This window comes from Emys orbicularis, chromosome 9 (genome assembly GCF_028017835.1).
Source record: "Emys orbicularis isolate rEmyOrb1 chromosome 9, rEmyOrb1.hap1, whole genome shotgun sequence".
NCBI classification, from domain to species: domain Eukaryota; kingdom Metazoa; phylum Chordata; order Testudines; family Emydidae; genus Emys; species Emys orbicularis.
In genome coordinates, this window is record NC_088691.1 from 5,102,259 (window position 1) to 5,127,256 (window position 24,998).

The window sequence follows — 24,998 nt, forward strand, 5'->3', positions numbered from 1 at the left end:
AAATTAATTTTTTTTCAAGTGTTCATATGTTAAACAATCTTAAATATTTGAAGTAAACTAGTAGAGATCTTTCTCTGTGAAAGAAGACCTTTAATTAACAGCCCACTGGAAGTTAGAATGTTGGCTAGAAGATTTTTTTTTTTTTTTAGAAAAATAATTCTCTTGTAAGAAGAGAACTCATTAACTTTAAAGCACAACTGCAGAAAATACTGTTGCTTATTGAAATATCTAAATAAAGTACATTCTTTTTTTAAAAAAAACTGTTTAGAAGTCTGCATTAACAAATATTAAGGACACTATCTTTTCAAAGTACTATACAAACATTAACTCATCTCTCTAAACATGAAGGAATTTTGCCATCGACTTCAATAGAAGCAAGAATGGACCCAAAAGAAGGTAAAACTTAAAAGGAAAACTTTATGACAAGCTGAAAGTCTGTTTTTACTTGTAAACTCTGGACTTCAGCAATAATTGCTGACATGACTAACATCTGGAACAGCACTGGAGTACAGCTCTCTCCCGTCTCAGGTATTCGTATCAATTGGTGGAGAAGGAAAACAAAACCCAGAACACTGAACTCCAGTCCTATCATATAAAAAGGGTTACACAGTTCACTTTTTAACAGACGACCTCTTCACCATCCTCAGGGTTTATAAGCATATGGGACTGCCTGGCTATGAAGATCAACAACAGAGTCATATCCTGGAATAGCTACGATTGAGAGCTCCTTCGTCAGTATTTATCACCAACACGCTACAAGATACCAAGGGACCAGTTATCCAAACAATTTTCTCTCCTTGGGACAGAAGGCTTCCATTCTCCCGTAACATGAATTTCGTAACAACAGAGACTAAAAAGTCTTTGCATGCACTTTGAGGTTTCTTCTGTGACAAAAAACTTGGAAGGAAAGGTTAAAAATGCCCCAAGCTCTGAAGAGACAGGAGGTCTTGTTTGCCATGCAAAGCTTTCCAGAAAAATATTCTTTGGACTGTAGATTATCTACGTCTAAAGAAAGATAAGACAGCAACTCCAATCTGGTTTATTTTACTGACTTTTGGTACAATCTAGGACCCTTATCCTGTAATCACATCCATGTGGACAGAACTCTAAGGTATCAATGACCAAAGTATCTAGACAAGGATCTATAGAACACACTGTTACTGAGATTCTTTTAATTATTTTTATTGCAGCAGAATTTAAAGGTCCCAATCGGGGATCAGGGCCCTATTGCACCAACATAATGACAGTATCTGAAAAAGATTACAATCTAAGTATTGTTGCACACACAACCTATATATTTTGCATAGCTGGTAACAATGCACTTGAGTCTTAATTACTGTCATTAAACAGAATAATATTTTTAAATCTTAGTAATGATGCTTTCATGATTAGTCTCAGGAAGGTCGCAACTAATTCTTCCATCTGTTCTCACTATGGTGATTCCTTTTTTAAGTTACCTGTGGGAGGTGACTAATCAGAAATGATTTGGCTGAAACATGAAACAAAGAATGAAAAAATATGGTTTGCTATGTCCTTTACCATCCATTGTGCTCGGTAAATCTTGAAGTGGAGGAAGAGGGCTTAAATGATTTATGTCAAACGATCTGGAAAAAGGGGTAAACAGTGAGGTGGCAAAATTTGCAGATGATATAAAACTACACAAGATAGTTGAGTCCCAGGCAGACTGTGAAGAGCTACAAAAGGATCTCTCAAAACTGAGTGACTGAGCAACAAAATGGCAGATGAAATTCAATGTTGATAAATGCAAAGTAATGCACATTGGAAAACATAATCCCAACTACACATAAAATGATGCGGTCTAAATTAGCTGTTACCACTCAAGAAAGATCTTGGAAGCATTGTGCATAGTTCTCTGAAAACATCCACTCAATGTGCAGCGGCAGTCAAAAAAGCAAACAATGTTGGGAATCATTAAGAAAGGGATAGATAATAAGACAAAAAAATATATTGCCTCTATATAAATCCGTGGTACGCCCACATCTTGAATACTGCGTGCAGATGTGGTCGCCCCATCTCAAAAAAGACATATTGGCATTGGAAAAGGTTCAGAAGAGGGCAACAAAAATGATTAGGGGTATGGAACGGCTGCCATATGAGGCAAGATTAATAAAAATGGGACTTTTCAGCTTGGAAAAGAGACGACTAAGGGGGGATATGATAGAGGTCTATAAAATCATGACTGGTGTGGAGAAAGTAAATAAGGAAGTGTTATTTATTCTCTCTCATAACACAAGAACTAGGGGTCACCAAATGAAATTAATAGGCAGCAGATTTCAAAACAAACAAAAGGAAGTATTTCTTCACACAATACACAGTCAACCTGTGGATCTCCTTGCCAGAGGATGTTGTGAAGGCCAAGACTATAACAGAGTTCATAAAAGAACTAAATAAATTCATGGAGGATATTAGCCAGGATGGGCAGGGATGGTGTCCCTAGCTTCTGTTTGCCAGAAGCTGGGAACGGGTGACAGGGGATGGGTCACTTGATGATTACCTGTTCTGTTCATTCCCTCTGGGGGACCTGGCATTGGCCACTTTCGGAAAACAGGATACTGGGCTAGATGGACCTTTGGTCTGACCCAGTATGGCCTCTCTTATGTTCTTATTGGTAAATATCAAACAGTTTATTTTAAAGTAAAGTATTTTCTGATCATATTTCTCATTATCCAGCCCCTGCCTTCACTTCCCGGTTGAACGCAGTTTGTATGGTTAGACTCTCATCATTAGGCAAAACTAGAAGATACTCTCCCAGGTGCTAGGTTCTGTGTGTGTAGATGTCTGCGTCTGATCCTCTTCGAAGGAGAGGATCTGGTAAAGCTCAGGTTAATATCAGTCAGAGACTGATTTGTCAGGGATTGTTTCCCTGATAATCAAATAAATGGTTTCACCAATAGCCACTGGTGTTGCCTTCAGGCTAAACTTTCTTTGGAGAAAGTCTGAAGCTAAAAACAGTGCTTTTGTGTTCCAAGAGATGTAGTTCCATTAGACTGCAATTCCATTTTGAATCACCAACAGTACAGGACAAACATTTTTGCTTGTTTTTCAGCAATGTAAATTATTTCTTTAGCTGCTAAATTGAAACACCTGGGACTTAATTATCCTCAAACAACATGAGCGTAACAGCATTCAAGTTAAAGAGTTGCACACAAAACATGCACAAGAGGAACATCGGGTAACTGAAAATGGCACAAAATGTAAGCGCAACCAGTGTAGGATGATGCTTCTAAGAGTGCAGAATGCCCATATTAGGTCAGAGGGAGGACAAAGTGACAGTCATAAAAGGATGGCCAATACATAGTTCAAAGTTGCAGAGGATAACTATATAAGGCAGAAAGAGTAGTCTGTGATCAGCAGCACAAAAGAAGGCACCATGAGTAGTAACATAGGAGAACTGAGACAGTGGGAACCAGCCAGAACCCAGTGGAAAACACATCAAGTTAGGAAACCATGTTAGTTTACTAAAAACACAGCAGAACTTGTCTACAAAATGAAAGTTAAAATGTCAGGGTATTTTCACACTCTAAGTTAAAAATTATTAAGAACAAACTAAGATAACTAGCTAATGTTCCCTTTGGTACAGGGAGAGCTAGGACTGACTGGAATTAACTGTGAGACTAAATAATGGATCACCATTGAAAAAGGTAACTTGTGTGCTTTGAATACTGGAGTAGGAATTCCAACAACTTTCAAAAGAACTGATCAATGTACTTTATACTATCCTTAACTAATCTATTTCATAATAAGGATATAATTTAGACAGTTTTCACAATGTTACATAATAGCCATGAACAGTACCTTTTCCGCCTCTATTTTTTGTTTTCTTTTTTCTTCTACTGCAGCTCTTCTCTGTTCTTCTTTCTGTTTCTGTTCTTTCAATTTTCTCTGCTTTTCTTCCATCTGTTTTTCATACTGGAGTTTTGCTTTTTTTTCCTTTTCAAATATCTGTGTTTCTTTGGCAGCTATTCATGTTAAAAAAATTTAAATAAGTAAACTTAAATCAAACTTTAAAAAGTATTCACAAATACTACAATTGACAAATGTGAAAAACATATTAGTCCACCTCTACAACATAACATTCTAGCTGATCTAATTCAGATGTATAGTTAATCTTACATCTTAATCAAATAATGTTGCATGTGACCTAACCTTCTATTCCATTGTGTCCCCAGCTCTGAGAACAGACTGGAACTTTTTCTGAAGTTTTACACTTTATGATCTGTATGTAAGTTCATAGAGAATATGCCTTATGCTATGCATGCACTTGCGGTGCTGTCATAATGCATTTATCAACATTGAATTTCAAAGTAATGCACATTGGAAAACAATCCCAACGACACATATAAAATGATGGGGTCTAAATTAGCTGTTACCACTCAAGAAAGATCTTGGAGTCACTGTGGATAGTTCTCTGAAAACATCCACTCAATGTGCAGCAGCAGTCAAAAAAGCAAACAGAATGTTGTGAATCATTAAGAAAGGGGTAGATAATAAGACAGAAAATAACATATTGCCTCTATATAAATCCATGGTACGACCACATCTTGAATACTGCGTTGTCGCTTCATCTCAAAAAAAGATATATTGGAATGGGAAAAGGTTCAGAAAAGGGCAACAAAAATGACTGGGGTATGGAATGGCTTCCATATGAGTAGAGATTAATAAGACTGGGACTTTTCAGATTGGAAAAGGGATGGCTAAGAAGTGATATTATAGAGGTCTATAAAAATCATGACTGGTGTGGAGAAAGTAAATAAGGAAGTGTTATTTACTCCTTCTCAAAACACAGAAACTGAGGTCACCAAGTGAAATTAATAGGCAGCAGGTTTAAAACAAATGGAAGTATTTCGTCATACAACGCACAATCAACCTGTGGATCTCTTTGCCAGAGGATGTTTATAAAAGAACTAGATAAATTCATGGAGGATAGGTCCATCAATGGCTATTAGCCAGGATGGGCAGGGATGGTGTCCCTAGTCTCTGTTTGCCAGAAGCTGGGAATGAGCGACACCTGTTCTGTTCATCCCCTCTGGGGCACCTGGCATTGGCCACTATTGGAAGACAGGATACTGGACTAGATGGACCTTTGGTCTGACCCAGTATGTTCTTAATATTAAAGCCTCACTAGGAAGCTGGGCATCAGAGGAAAACTTAATATGGGCTTCTGTGTCACATTTCCCACCCATTTATATGTAATAATAAAAAAAAAAATTCTAAATCACTGAATGAGAAAACATGAAAACATGGCAGTTAACACATCAGAGTTCAGACTACATGTACTTTCTCAAAAGTTCAGAATCTTCCACAACACACTTCTGGAAATTACTGTACAGTTTAAAGGCAAGCCCACAATAAAATAAATGAGCCCAAAATTGAACACAATGGCAGAGAAGCCTGAGGTCAGCAGGAAGATGTTAACTAAATGGATAAGTCACTGTACTAGTATGCAGTATCTCTGAGCTTTACCACACTTGTAGATGCATGGCCCACATTTATACAACTTTTCCTGGAAGAGACCCTGGATTCTTATCTAAAATGAAGTGCAATATAAATTTATTTGATAAGGACTCAATCCAGGAGCCTTTTATTCTTTCTAGAATCTTAAAAAAGAGATATGTTGAAGGCAATCAAGGAGTTCAGATGGCCAAACATTTTTGGATCATCAATAATATTGTCTGAATGGTATTCTATACACAATATAAACACAGAAATCTGTCAAGGGTCTTTTGTCTACCCTGATACTTTTCTCAAAATCTCACACTCACCAATACCACAGCATTGGTGGGTTGTACTAGTGGGGACTGGGTGCTTGCAAAGATTGGCCACTAACATTTTACCACTATAATCTACCCCACACGGGCTGGAAGTGGAAGTTTAAGAAGAATGCCAGTGTACACAAAGACAAGAAGACTTTGGGAAAGAACTAATGTGTGGCATTGTATGTAACTGATACCACAAGCATTAATACATATGATTTTAACATATGATTAAACGTGAATATACCATTTTGCTTTTCCCGCTCTTCTCTTCGCTCCCGGGCTAGTCTTTGTCTTTCTTCTGTTCTGAGAGTAGAGCCATCTATCACTGTCAAAAAAATGGGTTTGTAATTGTTAGTCATTTAGAACACAGTTTTAAAAAGAAACAAGCTGTTTTAAATATAGATTATTGAAATGATTATTGAACTCATTCTGAGAAAGGCACCCATTCACCACAGTATAATGTACTTTATGCAGGTTAGAAGAGTACTAACAAGCTTTTCCTCCGGTACAGGAAGCATGTACTCTGGAACTCCTCCCCCCCCCCCCCCACCCCATAACCAATCCAACAATCTTAAGAGGACCAGCAAATACCAGACATAAGATTAAATGTCCCAAACCATAAAATTAATAGAAAGCCTAAACAAAGAGGTGGGCCCTGCATTATGCTCTAACCACAGCCCATATTTCTGGCAGGTGTAAATTCCAGAGGTGAGAGGCTGTGACCAAGAATGACCTGTCTCTGGCTCCCACAAAGGTTACCATGAATACAATTAGCTGAAGTGCTACGGTTATAAAAACCACATGTTGTGAAGAGCCAAGGGGAGAATGGTCTTTCAGTTGAGTGGAGCCCAGACCATTTGGGTCTTTTGTAGACAGTACCAAAACCCTTAATTGCACCTGGAAGTGAACTGGCAACAAGAGCAGAGTACAGAGCACAAAAATTAATTTGTCTTCACTGTTCTGCCCTACTCAGAGTGGGCAAGCTGCACTAACTGAATCCTGGGAAGAGCAAGAGTGGAAGCCTGAGTGATGTCCAAAAGTGACTGAGTTCTCTAAAGGGAGAAAGCAAAGGCGCTTCAGAACAGTCCTATCCAACCCTGTCAACTCAACGAAACTTTTAAGATCAACAGTAGTCAGAGATTACACCTGGTTTAGTTGCAGTCTGTAGGTTTATTGCAGTTTGGACTGGAACAGGGCTAATACCACTTTGGTTTCTTCTTTCTTCTGCTATTGCTTGGGCTGCAGCAACTGTAAAAACAAAAAACAAAACAAAAACAAAAAATAGTTTAAAGAGACAATTACTACCAATAAGATTGTCATCAACAGGGCTCATTTATTTTATTCCTGAAATCTCTGGTCAGGTTTTTCTCCCCCATCATTTTGCATGGATATCCTGTTCACTGTGGTGTCATTTTACATTTAAGCTAGTCACCCTCTTCTTCCCGCTAGAGTGAAGCAATTGTGAATGGGAAAGTAAATGCAAGGGGAGAAATATTCAAGGTTAAGGACAAACAACCTATCTCCATATCTCCGCACACAATTAAGAGGGAGAGACCTCTTTCATGAGTGATCTGTACAATACTCCCAATCTTCCCTCCATGTAAACCCCTACAGCCAAAGTAATGAACATAGAGCTAGAAGACAGTTTGTCATCTTTGGTTCCTAAAAGAACCCAATCTCAAGAACCACCACCAAGAAACCAAACACAAACATATAAGACTTTATATGTACTAAAATGTTTTTAAAAAAAAAATCTAGACCCATTTGTAGCAAAAGTTATCCTAGTCAAATGATTTAAAGTTTATAGTTAAGGATGGATGATTATTAAATTTGGTATTTTTCCTGAAAGAAACAGCATTGTCAATGGTCTATGGCTTTCCTTTAATTGGGTAGTACAAAATGCAAAGGAAGGAAGGAAGAACATTTCTCTTCTCCATGACAACTAGTTCTGTCATGGTAATAATCCTTCCTAAGGCTGTGCCCAGGAACATTCACCTCAAAGTGTGTAATCCCATGTGATATGAATGATAAATGCTGATTACAATACTTATTAAGCAACTCTAAATTGTCACCCACAGCTGTTGCCATGGCTTGAATACCTCACTGCAGCACCAAACAGCCTTCTTCAATCCTACCTATGTACTCTATTACATCTTTGAGGGTCTTTTAATATAAATAAACGATATCACATATTGCAATATGATATTCTGGTCAGTTGGCAAAGTATAAAAATGGGTACGTTGCAATTTTACTAAGTACACTAAAGATTTAAAAATCAAAAAGCTAATTTTGTACATTGTGGCATTTGTCATGCAGACAATATTAATCCAACTCAAAGCAGTGAACAGAGAACACAATTTTTCCAACCACACAAGGGCTAACATGAGAAAGAGGCATAACACAAAATAGGGTATAGCAGGCATATCTGAGTACAGGCACAGATGCAGCACTTACTGCACCAGTGAAAATGAACAAAAAAGCCTTCAATGAATAGAAGGCTAGAATATGACCAATCTTACAACACAATTGAAGAATAAAATTGAAAAGCCTTTTGATAATGATACCAAGCTACGTATCCTCATCTCTCACAGAGACAAAGGTGAGGGGGTATGACGATTTGTAAGAGGTAGATCAAGAGAATTCAAAATTAGTACAGGTGGGAAATGAACACTCCAGACCAAATTCAACCCTGGCACAAAAGGTTAAACATCCTATGACTTCAATCACGCCAGATTACGTACACCAAGACTGACATTTTTACCTCAAGACTCCAAAATATATTTTAAACAATCATTCTGCTGTGTTTTGTAACAGAATGCTTCTTGCGTGATGCAAGCAGTAATATAAACTGGAATAAAATTTTGAGGATGGAATTAACTATATGCAAATACTGCAGTACTTTTAGTACTTAAAGTCATGACTTGTTGATTTACTATGCAAATGAAATTAACTGTTGCCTTTGGTTTCAAAACCTCATTAAATATACATCTTAAATGTTTTAATGTTAAGTATTTTCCATAAAATCTATTCATATCACTCAATTTAACTTTTATGAAGCTGAAATTAACATATGTAGTCCTATTTTTACCAGCTTTTCTCATAAGTATCACAAAGTCATTAGTTCTACCTTCTCCAACATCTTTGTATTTGCATCTTTGCAAGTGAATTGTGTCAAAAATCTCTTGAGCGGTATTTTTGTCTCTCTCCACATGAGACACAAGAAGTGCTGTTTTAACTTTTAAAGAGGAATATTTGGGGCCTAGCTACAGTAATGCCACATTTGTAAGTTTCCAATGTGCACATTTAAGAGCCTATCCACTTCATCAATTTATTTGCATGAGCTTTTGGGGGGGAATGTGAGGAAACGTGGTTATTGATCACTGGTATCCTTGTGCATTTTCTTTTAGATTAATTTCTTCTGGTTAGTTAACACTGGTTAAATGGCCGGAGCCAGGCTGCTACATTTGGGAGACAGCTTGGCATGTATTTCTAAAGGTTTGACTAGGGCATACAGAACACAGGATAAGCACTTTTAGTCTTATATAAAAATCCAATTAAATGTATTCCCTAAATGGTTATTTTTAAATAAACACTTAATTGTTTAATTTTTACAATAATTATCCTAGTATTTTTCCAGGGCACCTATCACCAGTATTCTAAGCATATTTTAGCCATGGCAAACTACTACCCAAGATTATCCTCTTTTTTCCCCAGTATGAAAGGCATTTCAGGACAATACTCCCTAATAATGAAGGAACTAGAGACAATTCTGCTTTCTCACAAGTACAAATTCCTCTTAAGAACAGTCTTGACAAGTTTTCCTTAGTGCTAAATAAACAAGTGGCTCCAAAACTCTATCAACACTCCCAAAGTATTTCTAAAATTTCAACTTAAGTCACTTGTTTTTAGAAATGTGTAGTTTAATTTAGTGCTGGTGAAGGTACCTGGGGACTAAAGCCCTCTATTCCACACAAATTTCCTTACACTGCCCCACCAAGTGTCTCCCAATTATGATCTGGAGCCACCACTTCATACCCATTCAGCTTCGAACCATCTCAGCAAAGTTGTCAACCACGTTGCCATTTACTATCAGTGGAGTGGTAGGTGAGTCTCTGTGCAAAAGAGCCACTTTTCCCATTGGGAAGTGTGCAATAATCTAAACTATCCGAGATTATAAAAGCAAAGATCGGAGTATCAAGGTTTGCATCTGAACAAAACAGTGGCAAAAACATCATCCCGGTGAATGCTGCTATGATTGTCTAACACAGGGGTTCTCAAACTGGGAGTTGTGACTCCTTAGGGGGTTGTGAGGTTATTACGGGGGGGGCTGCAAGCTGTCAGCCTCCACCCCCAAACCTTGCTTCACCTCCAGCATTTATAATAGTGTTAAATATAAAAAAAATGTGTTTTTAATTTATGGGGGGGGGGTTGGATTCAGAGGCTTGCTTTGTGAAAAGTTTGAGAACCACTGGTCTAACAGAAGCTGTGGATTCAACATCACTTTCAGGTTAGAAATTAGTTACAAATGGTGGGGAAACATTCTCAATTAAAGGAGCATATATAATTATTGCGCCGTCTTCCAATTCCCTCCTCCATCCTAGCTGCACAATTTCGTTCTTACTCAGATTACGCATCAGCTAGCCCTCATGCGTGCTTCCCTCTCTACCAAACAACAAGTAAATCATTTTCCAGCACTGGCTGGGCCAAGACAGAGAGAGAGGTAGGTGCTACCAAATCTGCTGCAATTACCAGAATTCCATGCTGCTTTACTAATCCACGTAGGAGTCCCATATAAACACTGAACAATGAGGTGACAAGCTAGAACCCAGCAAGAGAGTTTTCAGCACAGAAGGGTAATTGACCAAGCTATATTTGGGGAAACTCTCCAAAATATGAGTATGAAGCCACTGAAGGGCACCCTGTCTACACTAACTATGGTTCTCAGGCAAATTGTTGCAACCATGTGCATGAAGTAGAACTGCAGCAGACACTCTTCCAGTTGTTCCCAATTTCCTTCTTGGCTCTGCTTCAGCCCATCCAGTCTCTCTACTGCTGCCACATCCACCCTAACGCCTTTCCCAAATTTAACACTGAGGTTGCCTCCAATACTGCATTTGGAACGTGCTCCACAGTTTTTCTATATTCTGACATTAGACCAAGTGTCTTAATCAGATTTGATTTAGAAAGCACCAGCTTTTTCTAAGGTATTTTGATATGATAATGCATATAATAAATAAAATATATAACAAAGCATTTTAAGAGGGCAACGTCTTCCTCTCCAAATCCACACACAAATCTTCTAAAGGATTGGGGAATATGTAAAATAAGTCATTAATTTCCCCTCTCACTTTGGCAATTTTTTTATTAAGTTGTTTATTGCATTCTGTTTACAAACATATTTATCTATGCACCAACCTTCTGCTATAATTGAAGTTGCCCACAAAAGAATACTCAGCCTACAATCCCAACAGCGTCAACAGCAAATGGCCATGCACTATATAATGTTTCTTCTTTGTCTAAAAGCATGGTGTGAATTAGACGATGTTACAGGGAAGCAGGGAGAATTGGACAGGTTGACATTGTTCATTGTGCTTCTTTGTGAAAGAGTGATTCATCAAGAAATATTTGTACTCTACATGAGATTCTTCACTAGAGCATACCAATATTAACAAAGATAAAACATTTGATCCAAAGAGGATGCTGTCCCACACAGTTTCCATGGGCCAAAAACCACAGAAGCCTCTTGTTAGCTAGAAAGCCCCCATCAAAAGCCACTTTCACTTCCCCCTAAAGTTAACAAACCAAATAGTCACCTTACATACTTTTAAACATGTCTTTTTAAAACAAGATACCAGATTCCAACATTACTATCCTTGCACAACAAAGTTCAATTTAGTTGGGATACATCTTCATTACAACTATTTATGTCATTTACATACAAAAACAGGCAAACTCTAAAATGCCCTAGTTCATTAATTAGTGTGAAAACAGTTTATACACTAAAACCACACATATTATTACATCATTTCAAATTGCTTTAAAAATAAAAGATGAAAAGTTACACCCTATAGTACAATAACTTTAAGGGCAATATACCCACAGAAGTGGATCAGACCCCTCCATACTTTGACACGGTAGGACACCAACTTAACAAGTGCAAGGAGGAGCAGAAAGTTAGACTGCAGAGGTTTAAACCTCAACTCTGAGTGTGGAATTATTTTTAATATTTTTGGGGGTTGTGTATGCACTCAGATTCACTTATTACCAACACTTATAGATGTTTCAGGCTCCTAATTCTATTCTCTTTTCAACAATATTTCTTTTGCATATTTCTCACAGTATGAGCCTGTCTTCAGCCCAGCATGAGCTCAAGTTATTTACACTCAAATTAACTTGAGTTAGGCCAAGTGAGAGCAGTCACAATGCAAAACAACACCTGAGCCACACAGAATGACTGGATTAGCAGCAAAGAGTAGCCTGAATCCCAACTGCATTACTAGCTCAAGTGTCAGCAGCACTCAACACACACACCAAAAAAAGTCAGCTAGCTCCAGTTTAAAGCACCACTTAACTCAAGCATGAGATTTACATACAGCTGCAAGTCAGACTGGGGAAACACTCAAGTTATACCCCGAGCTAACAGTGCAGTGAAGACAAGCCCCATGATAACCTTCTGCCCTCCCTTTCATATCTACTTTTCCTTTGTAACATACATTTACATTTTTCTTCCCCATAGCATTATCTTCAGCACAGGGAAATGGGCTAGCTTCCTCGCTTCCCACCTTCTCCCTTTCCATCATCTGTCTAGTTCAGTGGTTCTCAAACTTTTGTACTGGTGACCCCTTTCACATAGCAAGCCTCTGAATGCGACCCCCCTAATAAATTAAAAAACACTTTTTTTTATATATTTAACACCATTATAAATGCTGGAGGCAAAGCGGGGTTTGGGGTGGAAGCTGACAGCTCACGACCCCCCCATATAATAACCTCATGACCCCGAGGGGTCCCGACCCCCAGTTTGAGAACCCCTGGTCTAGTTTCTCCTCTCTTGTTCTGATCATCCCCTTCTAAATGTTGTTTGTGCTTGTTTGCATGCTGTGACGGGTTGGATCACAGAAACCCCCTTGGGAGCTGCCACCCAATGTGCAAAGACTACCCCGTTTCTGTTTTCCCTGCCAGCTCAGGACTCCAGCACCCTGTCTTGCTGAGCCAGACACTCCCGTCTGCTCCAACACAGACCCAGGATCTGAATCACTTGCCCCAAAGCTGCACGTTTACCTGAAAACAGCTCACAGAAGTGTGCTTGTCTCTAGCACTCAGATGCTCAACTCCCAATGGGGTCTAAACCCAAATAAATCCATTTTACCCTGTATAAAGCTTATACAGAGTAAACTCATAAATTGTTCGCCCTCTATAACACCGATAGAGAGATATGCACAGTTGTTTGCTCCCCCAGGTATTAATACATACTCTGAGTAAATTACTAAATAAAAAGTGATTTTATTAAATACAGAAAATAGGATTTAAGTGGTTCCAAGTGGTAACAGGCAGAACAAAGTAAGTCACCAAGCAAAATAAAATAAAATGCACAAATCTATGTCTAATCAAACTAAATACAGATAATCTCACCCTCAGAGATGCTTCAGTAAGTTTTTCTCAGACTGGACACCTTCCAGGCCTGGGCACAATTCTTTCCCCTGGTACAGTTCTTGTTCCAGCTCAGGTGATAGCTAGGGGATTCTTCATGATGGCTCCTCCCCCCCCTTTGTTCTGTTCCACCCCTTTATATATCTTTTGCATAAGGCGGGAACCCTTTGTCTCTCTGGGTTTCCACCCCCCCTCACTGGAAAAGCACCAGGTTAAAGATGGATTCCAGTTCAGGTGTCATGATCACCTGTCACTGCAACACTTCATTGCCCACTTGCCAGCACACACATATACAGGAAGACTCACAGGTAAACACAGCCATCTGCGGATAATGGTCCTTGTTAATGGGAGTCATCAAGATTCCAAACCGTCATTAATGGCCCACACTTTACATAATTACAATAGGCCCTCAGAGTTATGTTTTATATTTCTAGTTTTAGATACAAGAGTAGTACATTTCTACAAATAGGATGATCACACTCAGTAGATTATGAGCTTTGTAATGATACAAGAGACCTTTTGCACGAAGCATATCCCAGTTACATTATATTCACTTATGTTTTTATAAAACCATATAGACTGCACGTCACACATGCTAGCTATTGTTTAATACCTCAGAACTCAAACAAGCAGAACTCTGTACAACAGAGCCTAGCACTGCAAATCACAAGTGATTCAAGTCAAATTCTGTGAAAGCCCAACTCTGAACTATCTTTAAAGAGAAAACAATGGCTCCATTATGTGATATAAGCGAAAACTACTGCTAGTGCATTTTTAACCTTTATCCCTTCTTCGGGTGACTACACTACTTGTTAACGTTATTTCTCCTTCTCAGCAAGTGAGCACGAGGGTGCTACACAAGCAGTGCATCCAAGATGTACAAGAAGAGGCCAGATCCCAACACTCTTCTCCATGCATGCAGGACCCATGGGCTCAAACCCAGTCATGCATCAGTACATCCTCCGTGCTGACCTGTTACCTTTTTATAGTTTAGATTGTCCTTTTGCAACACCAGAATAAAACATTTGCTTTTCATTGCCTTCTGCAGAAGAGAATGGTATGAAATTTAAAGAATTAAACTCCATTTATTAAAACTGAAAATCACTGCACCCTAAAATCTTTGTTAAGGTACAGTTTAGGTTGCAGACACATCTTATTTCTAATACAGTTACACTTACAGACCCCAAACATGTAATAAAGAGATGGTCTCCACCCCAGAGAATTTATAATCTGGATGTGTGAAAAGACGACAGGAAAATGAAAACTAACAAGCAGAATAAAGGCAGGAGAAGAGGACAAGGTAACACTTAAAAAGAGTATGTTTTGCATAATAAATCAAAGTCTCAGTTCACCTTGCCTAGCCATTGTCAAATGGAAGAGATGAGTCTTAGGGAGGAAAATGAAGGAGAATAAGGTGATGTTCGCCAGTTTGGTCAGGGGATTGATGATCAAGGCCCATCATATCTAGAATGTAATACGGATCAATAATCTGTAATTTAAGTCACAGCATTACATTTCTTTCAAACAAACTTGAGAAAGCTAAGTGAAAGCTGAAAACTTTTAACTATAACAGGAAATCTGTTTAATTCCTGGTATCTACAGATATACATCTCTGTAGATTCCAACTCTTGGGTCTGATTCCAGTGCAAAATAAGTCAGGGGTTCACACTGTTTTAAATTGCAGAGCCTCTGAGGCACCTTAGCCAGAGAATGTAGTTCTATGGCTACTGCAATACCTATGCATCCCCCTGAATTCCTAGGGCAGCTCATTTCAATAGCAAAAGGTGGTACGCTCAAATTAAAGCCCAGTAAAAAGTACTAGGAGAAAAATATTTTCAAAGTTCTCTCCAAACTCTGAAGGAAAAAAGATGGAAGAACTGAAAATTGGAGATGGGGCATCTTCTAGGAATAACTACTATTGGTAAACTAATTGCAAAGATAACTCTCTCTGTGGATCCCTCTCTTGGATACTAACAGCTCAAAGAATATTTGAAAAATAAAATTCAACAGAAAACAGATGCCATGCAAATAGAAGGCTAACTTGCTTTAAACAGAAAACAAATGTATGTATATAATAAGTTACACACATATATACCACACTGACATTTATCATGGATAACGAGGGCATTATTACAGGTATTTCCAATGCCAACTAAATTATTACAACTTTCAAATAAAAATACACCAAGTGATAACTATGATTTCCCTTTTCTTTATATATAATTGGCTGCCTGTGCTCAGACTCAACACTACCGCTCTCACTTACAGACCAGATATTACTACAAAGGTCTGTTATTGGATGGTCATGTGTACACCCACCAAAAGCTAACCACGAACTAAGAAATTATCTTTCGTATCCGGTTTGAAGTATTACCGAACCTTAAATGTTTAGACTTCTTGATGAATGTAGTAAAAAAAAACCAAATGAAACGTGCCATCATACTATAAAAACATTTTTTTTTCATACTTCGCATTTTAGACTGACAGGTGTTCAACTGTACTATGAAAACATAACAGGGACTTTTTTTTTTTTTTTTTACAATTTAACCTATGGTTTCTGAGAGTCTGACAAGTATTAGTATTTACTCATTTTAGGTAATGACTTCAGGAAAACAAGATCTCACTATTGCACTTCACAAGCCCAAACCCCTGGCAATGTACAATACAAACAACTAATTTACTTACATGGGTATCATTAGCTACTGCATAAATATTGATGCTACAGGTAAACAGGTTAAAAAAACAATAGCTGTGTGATAACTATGGCATCTTCTGACTATTATGTAAACATCACCAATAATTGGTTATAGAAAGTATAAAGTTCTAAGTAAATTTTTACAATAAAAACATTAATGATGTGAACATATCAGAGTCCAGGACATACTGAGAACAACCTGGCAACTAACCTTTACATGAGGTTTTGAAGTGCGTAAAACTATTGACTCAAAAGACTACTTGAACAGTACTTCACTGCCACTTCCCTCTGAACTTTAAATTAGACTTAGCTAGGCAGTTAAATTCCATGATTTTGTTTAGTAAAAGGTAGCACCCCAACAGATTTGCAAATTGGAATAAAACCAGATATATTTTTAAATGGTATCCAGCACAGCTTTCTATGGTATTTTTCCTCACAATTGCAACAGCTTTTAAATCCTCAAACAGAAATGTAATAAGTTGGGAGGATAAAATACCTCCCAAATGTTGTGAGGTTTTTAGATGGTAAATGATAGGCATGAGAAGCAGATGGAAACACTGGAACACACAACTGATTTACGTCTTATTTATTCTAGGCTATTTTGGATCCACAATTCCCAATACCAACAGAGGCAGAGATCCACCAATGACAGCACCAGCAGAATGTATAGTTTAGACAAGATGAGACCAGAGTCTCGTCTACACTACTGCTTCATCAATTACTAACATCAAGAGACCCACTGGAAATTATGGATCTGAAAATTCTAGTATAGATGAAGCCTTAATGTGAAGGCAGAGTGGTTTTGAGAAGATCAGTTAAAGAAAAACAAAATTAAGATTTAAACATTGTTAATATTTTCACTTGTCACTGAAGAGCTATTTTAAGCCTTTATTTTTATTTATACTCAGCTGTGGTGGAATGTTATGAATTCTGTCACTTTGAAACTATTTTTCGGTCAGGCAAAATAAATAGCCTTTCATAATTTGGAGCAATTGAGGGAAAAACTTTCTATTTGCTAATTAAATAAGTCCTATTTAAAAGATAGTTAAGTGATCTAACCTCTGGGTAGACATTGCTAAATTCTACCCTGTGCATTTCTGAAACATGTACTCAATTAAGCAATTGATGGGCTTAAAGCAATCTGTGCACAGTTTGCAAGCTGTTGGTGTTTTCCCTACCTCCCAGAAGTACAGATCTCCAAATCTGCAATCTACTAATACTCTTACAAAAGCAGGTGGAGTATGGCCTGCAAGGTGCAGATTTAGCTAGACAGGTTAATTCTGTGTGCAGCTCCTACTGAAATCAATGGAAGAAGCTGACCAACAGTAGATACTATGGTGACAGATGTGCTAAATTATAGAAAAACCTGAAATTGAGTAAATTTACTCAAAGTTTTCCAAGTGTTTGGGACCCAATTCTGAGGGCATACTTCATAAATTTTGACCTTAGATGGAACAATCTGTATTTGAACGGCATTCTCAGTATTTTACCCAACAGGAATTGTGTCACGTGTGTTTTAAATGCCTTTCTGATGAATCAAATGCACATTTAAAAAATTAAGTACTCAGGGATATCACTGTAATATTGACTGCAAAGGGATATTACTGTACATATACAATATATCTCCTAGAACTTATCATCCAAGTTCTCAGATCTCATTCATGGACATTTGCTCTCAAACACTCAGTTGTAGGTATTACAATTTGTGTTTCAAAAATGGGTTTGCTAAGGAAGAGGATAAGTGACCTACCTCAAGTCACATTCCCAGAGTAGGAGAAGTAAGAATAGGACACACGGGTAGTAATTTCCAGTGCTGTGCTGTGCTTTCACCACATGACATGCAAGACTAGCGGTATATAAATCTAACACAGTGGTCTATTGATGTTACCTTTTTAAATAGGAGATGGATCAAATCTCAATCCCATACTTTCCATTTTATGTAACTTTGAGAGGACAAGATGAAGAGACAGGCACTGAAGTTAGTCAGAGGAAGGCCCTCCCCCCCCCCCCAAAAAAAATTGGAGGCTTGAATATCACCAGCAGGAGGCTGGCAGAGGGGTGTGCTAGATCTGGGAGAGGAGCACAGAGAAAGTTTTGGAGACTGCTCCTCACTGCTCTGCAGAAACCAGCAGGCTCTGGACAATACAAAACAGAAATAGCTCCTTCCCTCTTCAAGCAGCAGCAGATTGTGTGGAGATTAATTTATCAAACGCCAAATAGCCAGGGATTGATCTGTAAAATAGAGCCCAGAGCCTAAGACAGAACCCAGGTACAAATCCCATCATCCTTCCATTTTTCAGTTGCAGTACTTGGACAGCTCACCAGAGCACTGCCCTTGGAATTCACCAGTACCTCTTTCTCTTTTGTATATACCTCTGACTTGTTTCCACGGCAGTAAATTTTTTAAACCCAACTGGAAATCATAAGTAAGATATGAGAATTGGGGTCAAACAGTGAATTTGATAGGTAGTCCAGAACACACAAGGCTATCTGAGCACTGCGGTTTTAAGACTAGTTATACATCCTTCAGACAATTATCTGCACTATAACTACTGAAAAAGTTACTAGAAAGTTTGTTCTGAGGTAGACAGACAAAACCAGGCACATGGTAGACACAACAAAACCATTATTCTGTGCTTCTGAAGTACAGTTCTACTATTAAAAGTGATTATGTAAAAGTGATATTGTGAAGTTAAATATTTGTCAGTGATTCCTGAGGAAATTTGTTCAAAGCATTTTTTTTAAACTAGCCACACTGCAAACTAAACCTAAGATCAAAGTTAAGATAGGGTGTCTTTCTTTCTCACACTCCTACAATAGTACCAAAAATGTGCTGGTTAAGTGGAGCTGCAAAGGTATAACTAATTTCCTTCAGTGGGGCTGGACAGATAATTTGACCTTGCAATTTGAACACAGCCCCAAGTCTGTAAATTGTTCCATGCTGGTGTATCCCTTCCTGCGCCCACATAGAATTCCACTGACTTCTATGGAGGATCCATTCACGTATAACGGGTCAGCAACCTCTGGCACGCGGCTCTCCAGGGTAAGCACCCTGGCGGGCCGGGCCGGTTTGTTTACCTGCCGCATCCGCAGGTTTGGCCGATCGCGGCTCCCACTGGCTGCAGTTCGCCTTCCCAGGCCAACGGGGGCGGCAGGAAGCGGTGGCCAGCACATCCCTCAGTCAGCTTACCCTGGTGAGCTGTGTGCCAAAGGTTGCCGATCCCTGACATAGAACAACCTGCAGGATCAGGACCCTGGTTAGCAATTCTGTTGATAGGTGAGAAGCAACAGAAGCCAGTTCATTCTCCAACTGTGCTGATTCTGCAGTGGTAATTGGAGGGGGGGGAATAAACTTTATTTTTGTGTCACTAACAAAGAGATAACGATACACAAATGAAGCATATTTTAAATAATATGCTATTTTTATTCAGTCACTTTTCTGATTAGAGCCTCACATTTTATTAGAGATCCACATGGAGCAAATTTATGGGTTAGATATTGAATGAATTTACTAATTTTTTTAGTGGATATAAGCTCTGACCATATAGGTCTTGACTAGCCAAGAGATGGAAACTATGCCCACAGCAGATCTGTCAAAATGTATTCACAGGAAGAAGGCACCATGCTGCTGGCCTAACTCAAATTTGCAAAGATTTCCCACTTGAGCATACAGATCTCTGAAAAAAGTAGGATTTGGCACTTAAAAAAAAAAAAAAACACAAAACCAATTTAATACCCATGCACACAATGATCCATATACATCACGGAGGGACATCTCCCAATGAAGCAGAAGTGAATGGCGCCAAGTTCTTGCAATGTAACAGCTAGTTGCTAACAAGATTACAACAGTCAAGATAAAGCATTTCATGACTCTAATAGACTAAAAAAGTAAAAGCAGCCTATTATAACTTAAAATAATTTCAAATATTAATCTGATTACCATATTACTCAAGAAGTAAATGCCTTCTAACAGACTAACGGCCCTCTCTCAAATCTGTGTGTGCTCAATAGTGTTTACAGAATTAAAATATCAGTAAAACCCTTTTGTCCCCATAATAAGAGGCTATAACTTTGAAAATATCCAGAGATCAGATCAATGGAGTTAGGTGGTGCCATTTATATGTAGTTGTTTATGAGTATAAAATCATATTTTAGATCTAGGTTTAATACATTTCCTGGGCAGGCATCATTCACAGAAGCGTTAACCAAATTCTATTTGCAGGACAAAATTCTGCTCTTATGCTGTCTGGCTGAAGGCAATAGGCTGGACAGATGAAAGAACCTGAACACAATGGAATTGCAGACCTGTCATTGAGGGCATGATTTGGCCTGCATGACCTCTTTATTACAGGCGATGCATGAAGAAAAAGCACACTTCCCCTCAGATTGAGTAGGCATGGTTGAGAATGAGAAAACCCATCTCTTTACTTTAAACTTAGCAAATGTGATAAGGAAGCTATTGAGAAATAAGAAGAGCAGAACCCTACGATGCCAATTTTCAGAGCTTGAAACAGTGACCAGACTTCTACCAGCCAGAAGACTAAACCTACATCCAGAGGTTGCTATGAAAGACTGGAGGCATGGAAGAGGAAGCCAGTAAGGTCCAGAGTAAATGTTCTGCAAAGAAACCTAGACTCCATCTCAGCAACTAGGAAAGAGGAGGCTCTTTGGTTTCTTGGCAGGATGCTGTCCATACTGCATATTAGTATCTGGCTACCAGGTATTTGATAAATCTGTAGCTTCCCTCAACCCGCTGTCTGTTGGAAGGCAGAAAGTTACATTCCTGCACTCCCACACACACACAATCAACGAGCCTCTTGAGGTCCTTTTTGTTGTTGTACAAATGCTGGAATGGGTCTTCATTACTCTATTGCTCCTACAGCCTCCTAGCCTCCTTTTTTTCAGTCCTCATCTGCAAATAGCTTCTTTGTCTGACTTGGTTGCAGCTCACAACTTTGCCAAACAGCAGAAATAAAGTGCTATGATTCTTGTCAATTTCACTGCTTCCCACAGGGTCCTGGATATAGGCTCTGGAACTGACCCTCCGCAATATCACTCTCTGGTCACTTGGAAAAAGCCATATTGGAATTGTCTGTTTGCAGACTCAAAAAACACAGCACTATATTAATTCATGTTAGTTATCTTTGTAGCCAAAGTACTAAAATATGTTTTAGTTAAAATTCAGATTCTGCTCCATCAATTTTCACCTCCTATTGGGAAAGTAAGGAAGAGGATTTTTCAAGCCCTGTCATTTTTAGTGTCACTTTTTATTTTGTTTTTTTAAAGAAGATCTTCACTTTAGAAAGGGAGATGGGGCTGGATGGCCCTTCCCTTCTGGTTACCTGCATCTAGTCCAAGACAGCTGTTAACAAGAGTGGATGCCATCTGCTTGGTGGTCTCCGGAAGGATTTGATGGTCTCCAGTCTAGTTTCCATCAGATGAGTGTCCATCTCACAAAGCGCCATAAAAAATTAGTAATTTCAGCAGACAGAACAAAAACAAAGTGGGCTTATAAAATAAGTGACCCTTTCACTCTTAGTTAAGGTCCCTTCAGGTCAGGACTGAGTTATGCTGGTGAAGCTGTGTTGCTATTATCTGTGCTCTCTCTAGTCTGTGGATAGGTCTTGAGTCTGATGTCTTCTATCAAATAATTATCTTTCACGAGCACTTAATTCATCTTAAAAAACTGGAAAGGGGAATCAACACACACACACACACACACACACCATATCTGACTTCTGCATCAAAGGAGGAAGAAAGACTTCCAGATCTGAGCTGAAGACTCAAGACCTTAAGACCATTTGTAAGAGTCACCAGAACTCTTACATCAGTAATTGCACTGGTACATGAAGAGATCATAGTCACAGAAACAGACTGATAACTTTAAACACTGACAAAGTACCGGTCAGTTTGCACACAGTCTAGGTTAGTTAATTTTTACATCAAACCAGAGATCATAACTCTTTCTTTCCTTTAGTCTCTTCGTTATGCTTAGTCTGGAATAATCAAAATGTTTTCATCTGTACTGTATCAGAGGGGTAGCCGTGTTTGTTGCTTTTTACAGATCCAGACTAAGAGTCCTGTGGCACCTTATAGACTAACAGATGTATTGGAGCATAAGCTTTCGTGGGTGAATACCACTCGTCTGACGAAGTGGGTATTCACCCACGAAAGCTTATGCTCCAATACATCTGTTAGTCTATAAGGTGCCACAGGACTCTTTGTTGCTTTCATTTGTACTGACTCACCCACAAATCTATTGTGTGCACATATGCACCTTGACAAGCATAACACTCACTCTACACAGAACACAAAATGGTTATGTATATTGAGGTCCTTGTTAATCCAAGTCTCAAACAGGAAAGAACAAACCAAAGCAGTTTTTAACAAACTAAATTTAAATATTTTTAGCCTTTTCTGGTATCTTAATTCCAAAAAAGTGTTAAAGCATTATTAAGAGTTTGATTAGGAAGCAACATTTCAGAATTCAGACTGTCACGTCATCCTTTGCAAGATATTGCAGCAAACACTGGGCATGACAGCCGTGAGGAGCTGTCTGCAAAAAATCTAGAAAATTGAGACAAGACTCATTAAAGAAACATAACGGTTTGGACTTTCAAAGGATCACAAAAGGCAGACAATTCATTTTAAGATGAAGTCCTCAAGTGGCACTCATTCCTGTCTATGTATTGCAGACATCTCAAATCAGCAGCTAAAGTCTTGTAGGAAAATTACGTGCTGCAGTTTTATAGGCAAATCAGGGTGAGTGTAAGGCAGAGTAAGGTTTTTTTTTAATGTAAGTCAGACCCTGCATATTAATGCAACATCTATGCATTGGAGGGAGGAGAGGAGGGGAAGAGATTTGTGTTTCATATTCCACTCAAGAAAGATTTTGAAGTTAAAACCCAGACGTAGGAAGGCCTGGGCATTTAAAGTTGTGAGAGACTCAGCAGAAGCCCCAGATTTCTTTTCCAGAATCCCTTTCCCATTGCAAAGCCAGCCCTGCGGAAGAGAGCCAGACAAGCAGCACAGAGAAAGGAGGTGGGCAGGGGGAGATCAGAGGCAGGGTGGGGGGCAGCACAGACAAATAGGGGGGAGTGGGGAACCCACAAGAGGGTCATGGTGTGCGGGGTGGGAGAAGGGGAGTTAGGCTGGGACAGGGCGCAGGGTGTGGGGCTCAGGCCAATGAGCGGAAGGGGGGGCAGATACGATCTCCCCGAGGCCCATTGCCCCCCATTCACCCCAGGCCCCAGCGGGGGGCTGGGATCGCGGCCCCGGCTCTCTGCTCCCGGGGGGCTGGGCCGAGAGGAGCCCGCCTAAGGGCCGCGTCCCTGGCCTGCTCTCAGGCCGGCCCCACAGCATCAGAGGGGACTGCCTCTCCAGCCGGGGGCCCCGCTCCCCTCTCACCCTTCCCCGGCTACAGCCAGAGCCCCGGGCCGCGAGGTGCCCTGCCAGCTCTCACCCATCTGCTCCCGCAGCCCCTTCAGCGACGAGCCGCCACCCTCCGCCATCTTCAGCCGAGTGAAGGAACCGCTGCCGGCAGAGCCGCAGAAGAGCGGGAGGCGCAGTGCGCAGGCTCCGACCGGCCCGCGCCCGGCAGCGCCGCCGCGAGGGGGGGAATAGCGCCCGGAGCCGGCTCCTCCGCTCCGCCCCTCAGCGCCCCGCCCTCTCCAGCCGCAGCGCCTCTCCGCCCCGCCCCCCGAGCTCCCGCCACGGCCCCGCCCACCCAGCTCCCGCCCCTCCTCCTCCCCGCCTCAGAGCCCCTCAGCCCCTCCCCCGCACACCCAGCACCCGCCCCGCACCACAGCCCCGTTCACCCAGCTCCCGCCCCTCCTCCTCCCCAGAACCCCTCAGCCCCTCCCCTGCTCACTCAGCTCCTGCCCAGCACCACAGCCCCGCCCACCCAGCTCCCGCCCCTCCTCCTCCCCGCCTCAGAGCCCCTCAGCCCCTCCCCCGCCCACCCAGCTTCCGCCCCGCACCACAGCCCCGCCCACCCAGCTCCCGCCCCTCCTCCTCCCCGCCTCAGAGCCCCTCAGCCCCTCCCCCGCCCACCCAGCTCCCGCCCCGCACCACAGCCCCGCCCACCCAGCTCCCGCCCCTCCTCCTCCCCGCCTCAGAGCCCCTCAGCCCCTCCCCCGCCCACCCAGCTCCCGCCCCGCCCCACAGCCCCGCCCACCCAGCTCCCACCCCTCCTCCTTCCCGCCTCAGAGCCCCTCAGCCCCTCCCCTGCCCACCCAGCTCCCGCCCCGCCCCACAGCCCCGCCCACCCAGCTCCCGCTCCTCCTCCTCCCCGCCTCAGAGCCCCTCAAACCCCTCCCCCGCCCACCCAGCTCCCGCCCCGCACCACAGCCCCGCCCACCCAGCTCCCGCCCCGCCCCACAGCCCCGCCCACCCAGCTCCCACCCCTCCTCCTTCCCGCCTCAGGGCCCCTCAGCCCCTCCCCCGCCCACCCAGCTCCCGCCCCGCACCACAGCCCCGCCCACTCAGCTCCCGCACTCCCTCCCCACCTCTTTCCTTTGCTCCCACCCCTGCCCATCTCCCATCCTTCCTGCCACTCCTGTAGCCCCCTAATCCTGCCCCCTCCCCGTTCCTCTCCCTTTCCTCACCCCCCCTTCGCTCGCCCTCTCCCCCTCACTGTTTCTCCCATCCCCCCTCCGCCCTGCCCCCGCCTCTAAAGCCAGAGGAGACCTCTTCCCACCAGCTGCAGGATGGACACGGTTCCCGCCACGCGCTTAGGGATCCTTTCAAGTCTAGCCCCGATTTGCTGTACGTCCTGAGCTGCGAGGACAGTAGGTGCCATTCTCCCGGCGTACCGTGTAGTAACTGCAAAAACCGTGACACTGGGGGCCCCAAGGCACAAGATGGGTTAACAATAATAA

General features: G+C 41.1%; 1 protein-coding gene across 1 annotated transcript in view; it reads right to left on the reverse strand.

The window, feature by feature from the left end:
* Nucleotides 1-23,650, reverse strand: part of MAP7D3 (MAP7 domain containing 3) — a 58,800-nt gene extending 35,150 nt beyond the window's left edge. Inside the window, exons 1-4 of the mRNA XM_065410848.1 lie at nucleotides 23,582-23,650; nucleotides 6,924-7,025; nucleotides 6,022-6,102; nucleotides 3,817-3,980 (exon numbers count right to left, since the gene is read on the reverse strand). Of these exons, the coding sequence (XP_065266920.1) occupies nucleotides 3,817-3,980; nucleotides 6,022-6,102; nucleotides 6,924-7,025; nucleotides 23,582-23,630 (396 nt within the window). The 5' untranslated portion in view covers nucleotides 23,631-23,650. The remainder of the gene's footprint in view (nucleotides 1-3,816; nucleotides 3,981-6,021; nucleotides 6,103-6,923; nucleotides 7,026-23,581) is intronic.
* Nucleotides 23,651-24,998: the final 1,348 nt, after the last annotated feature.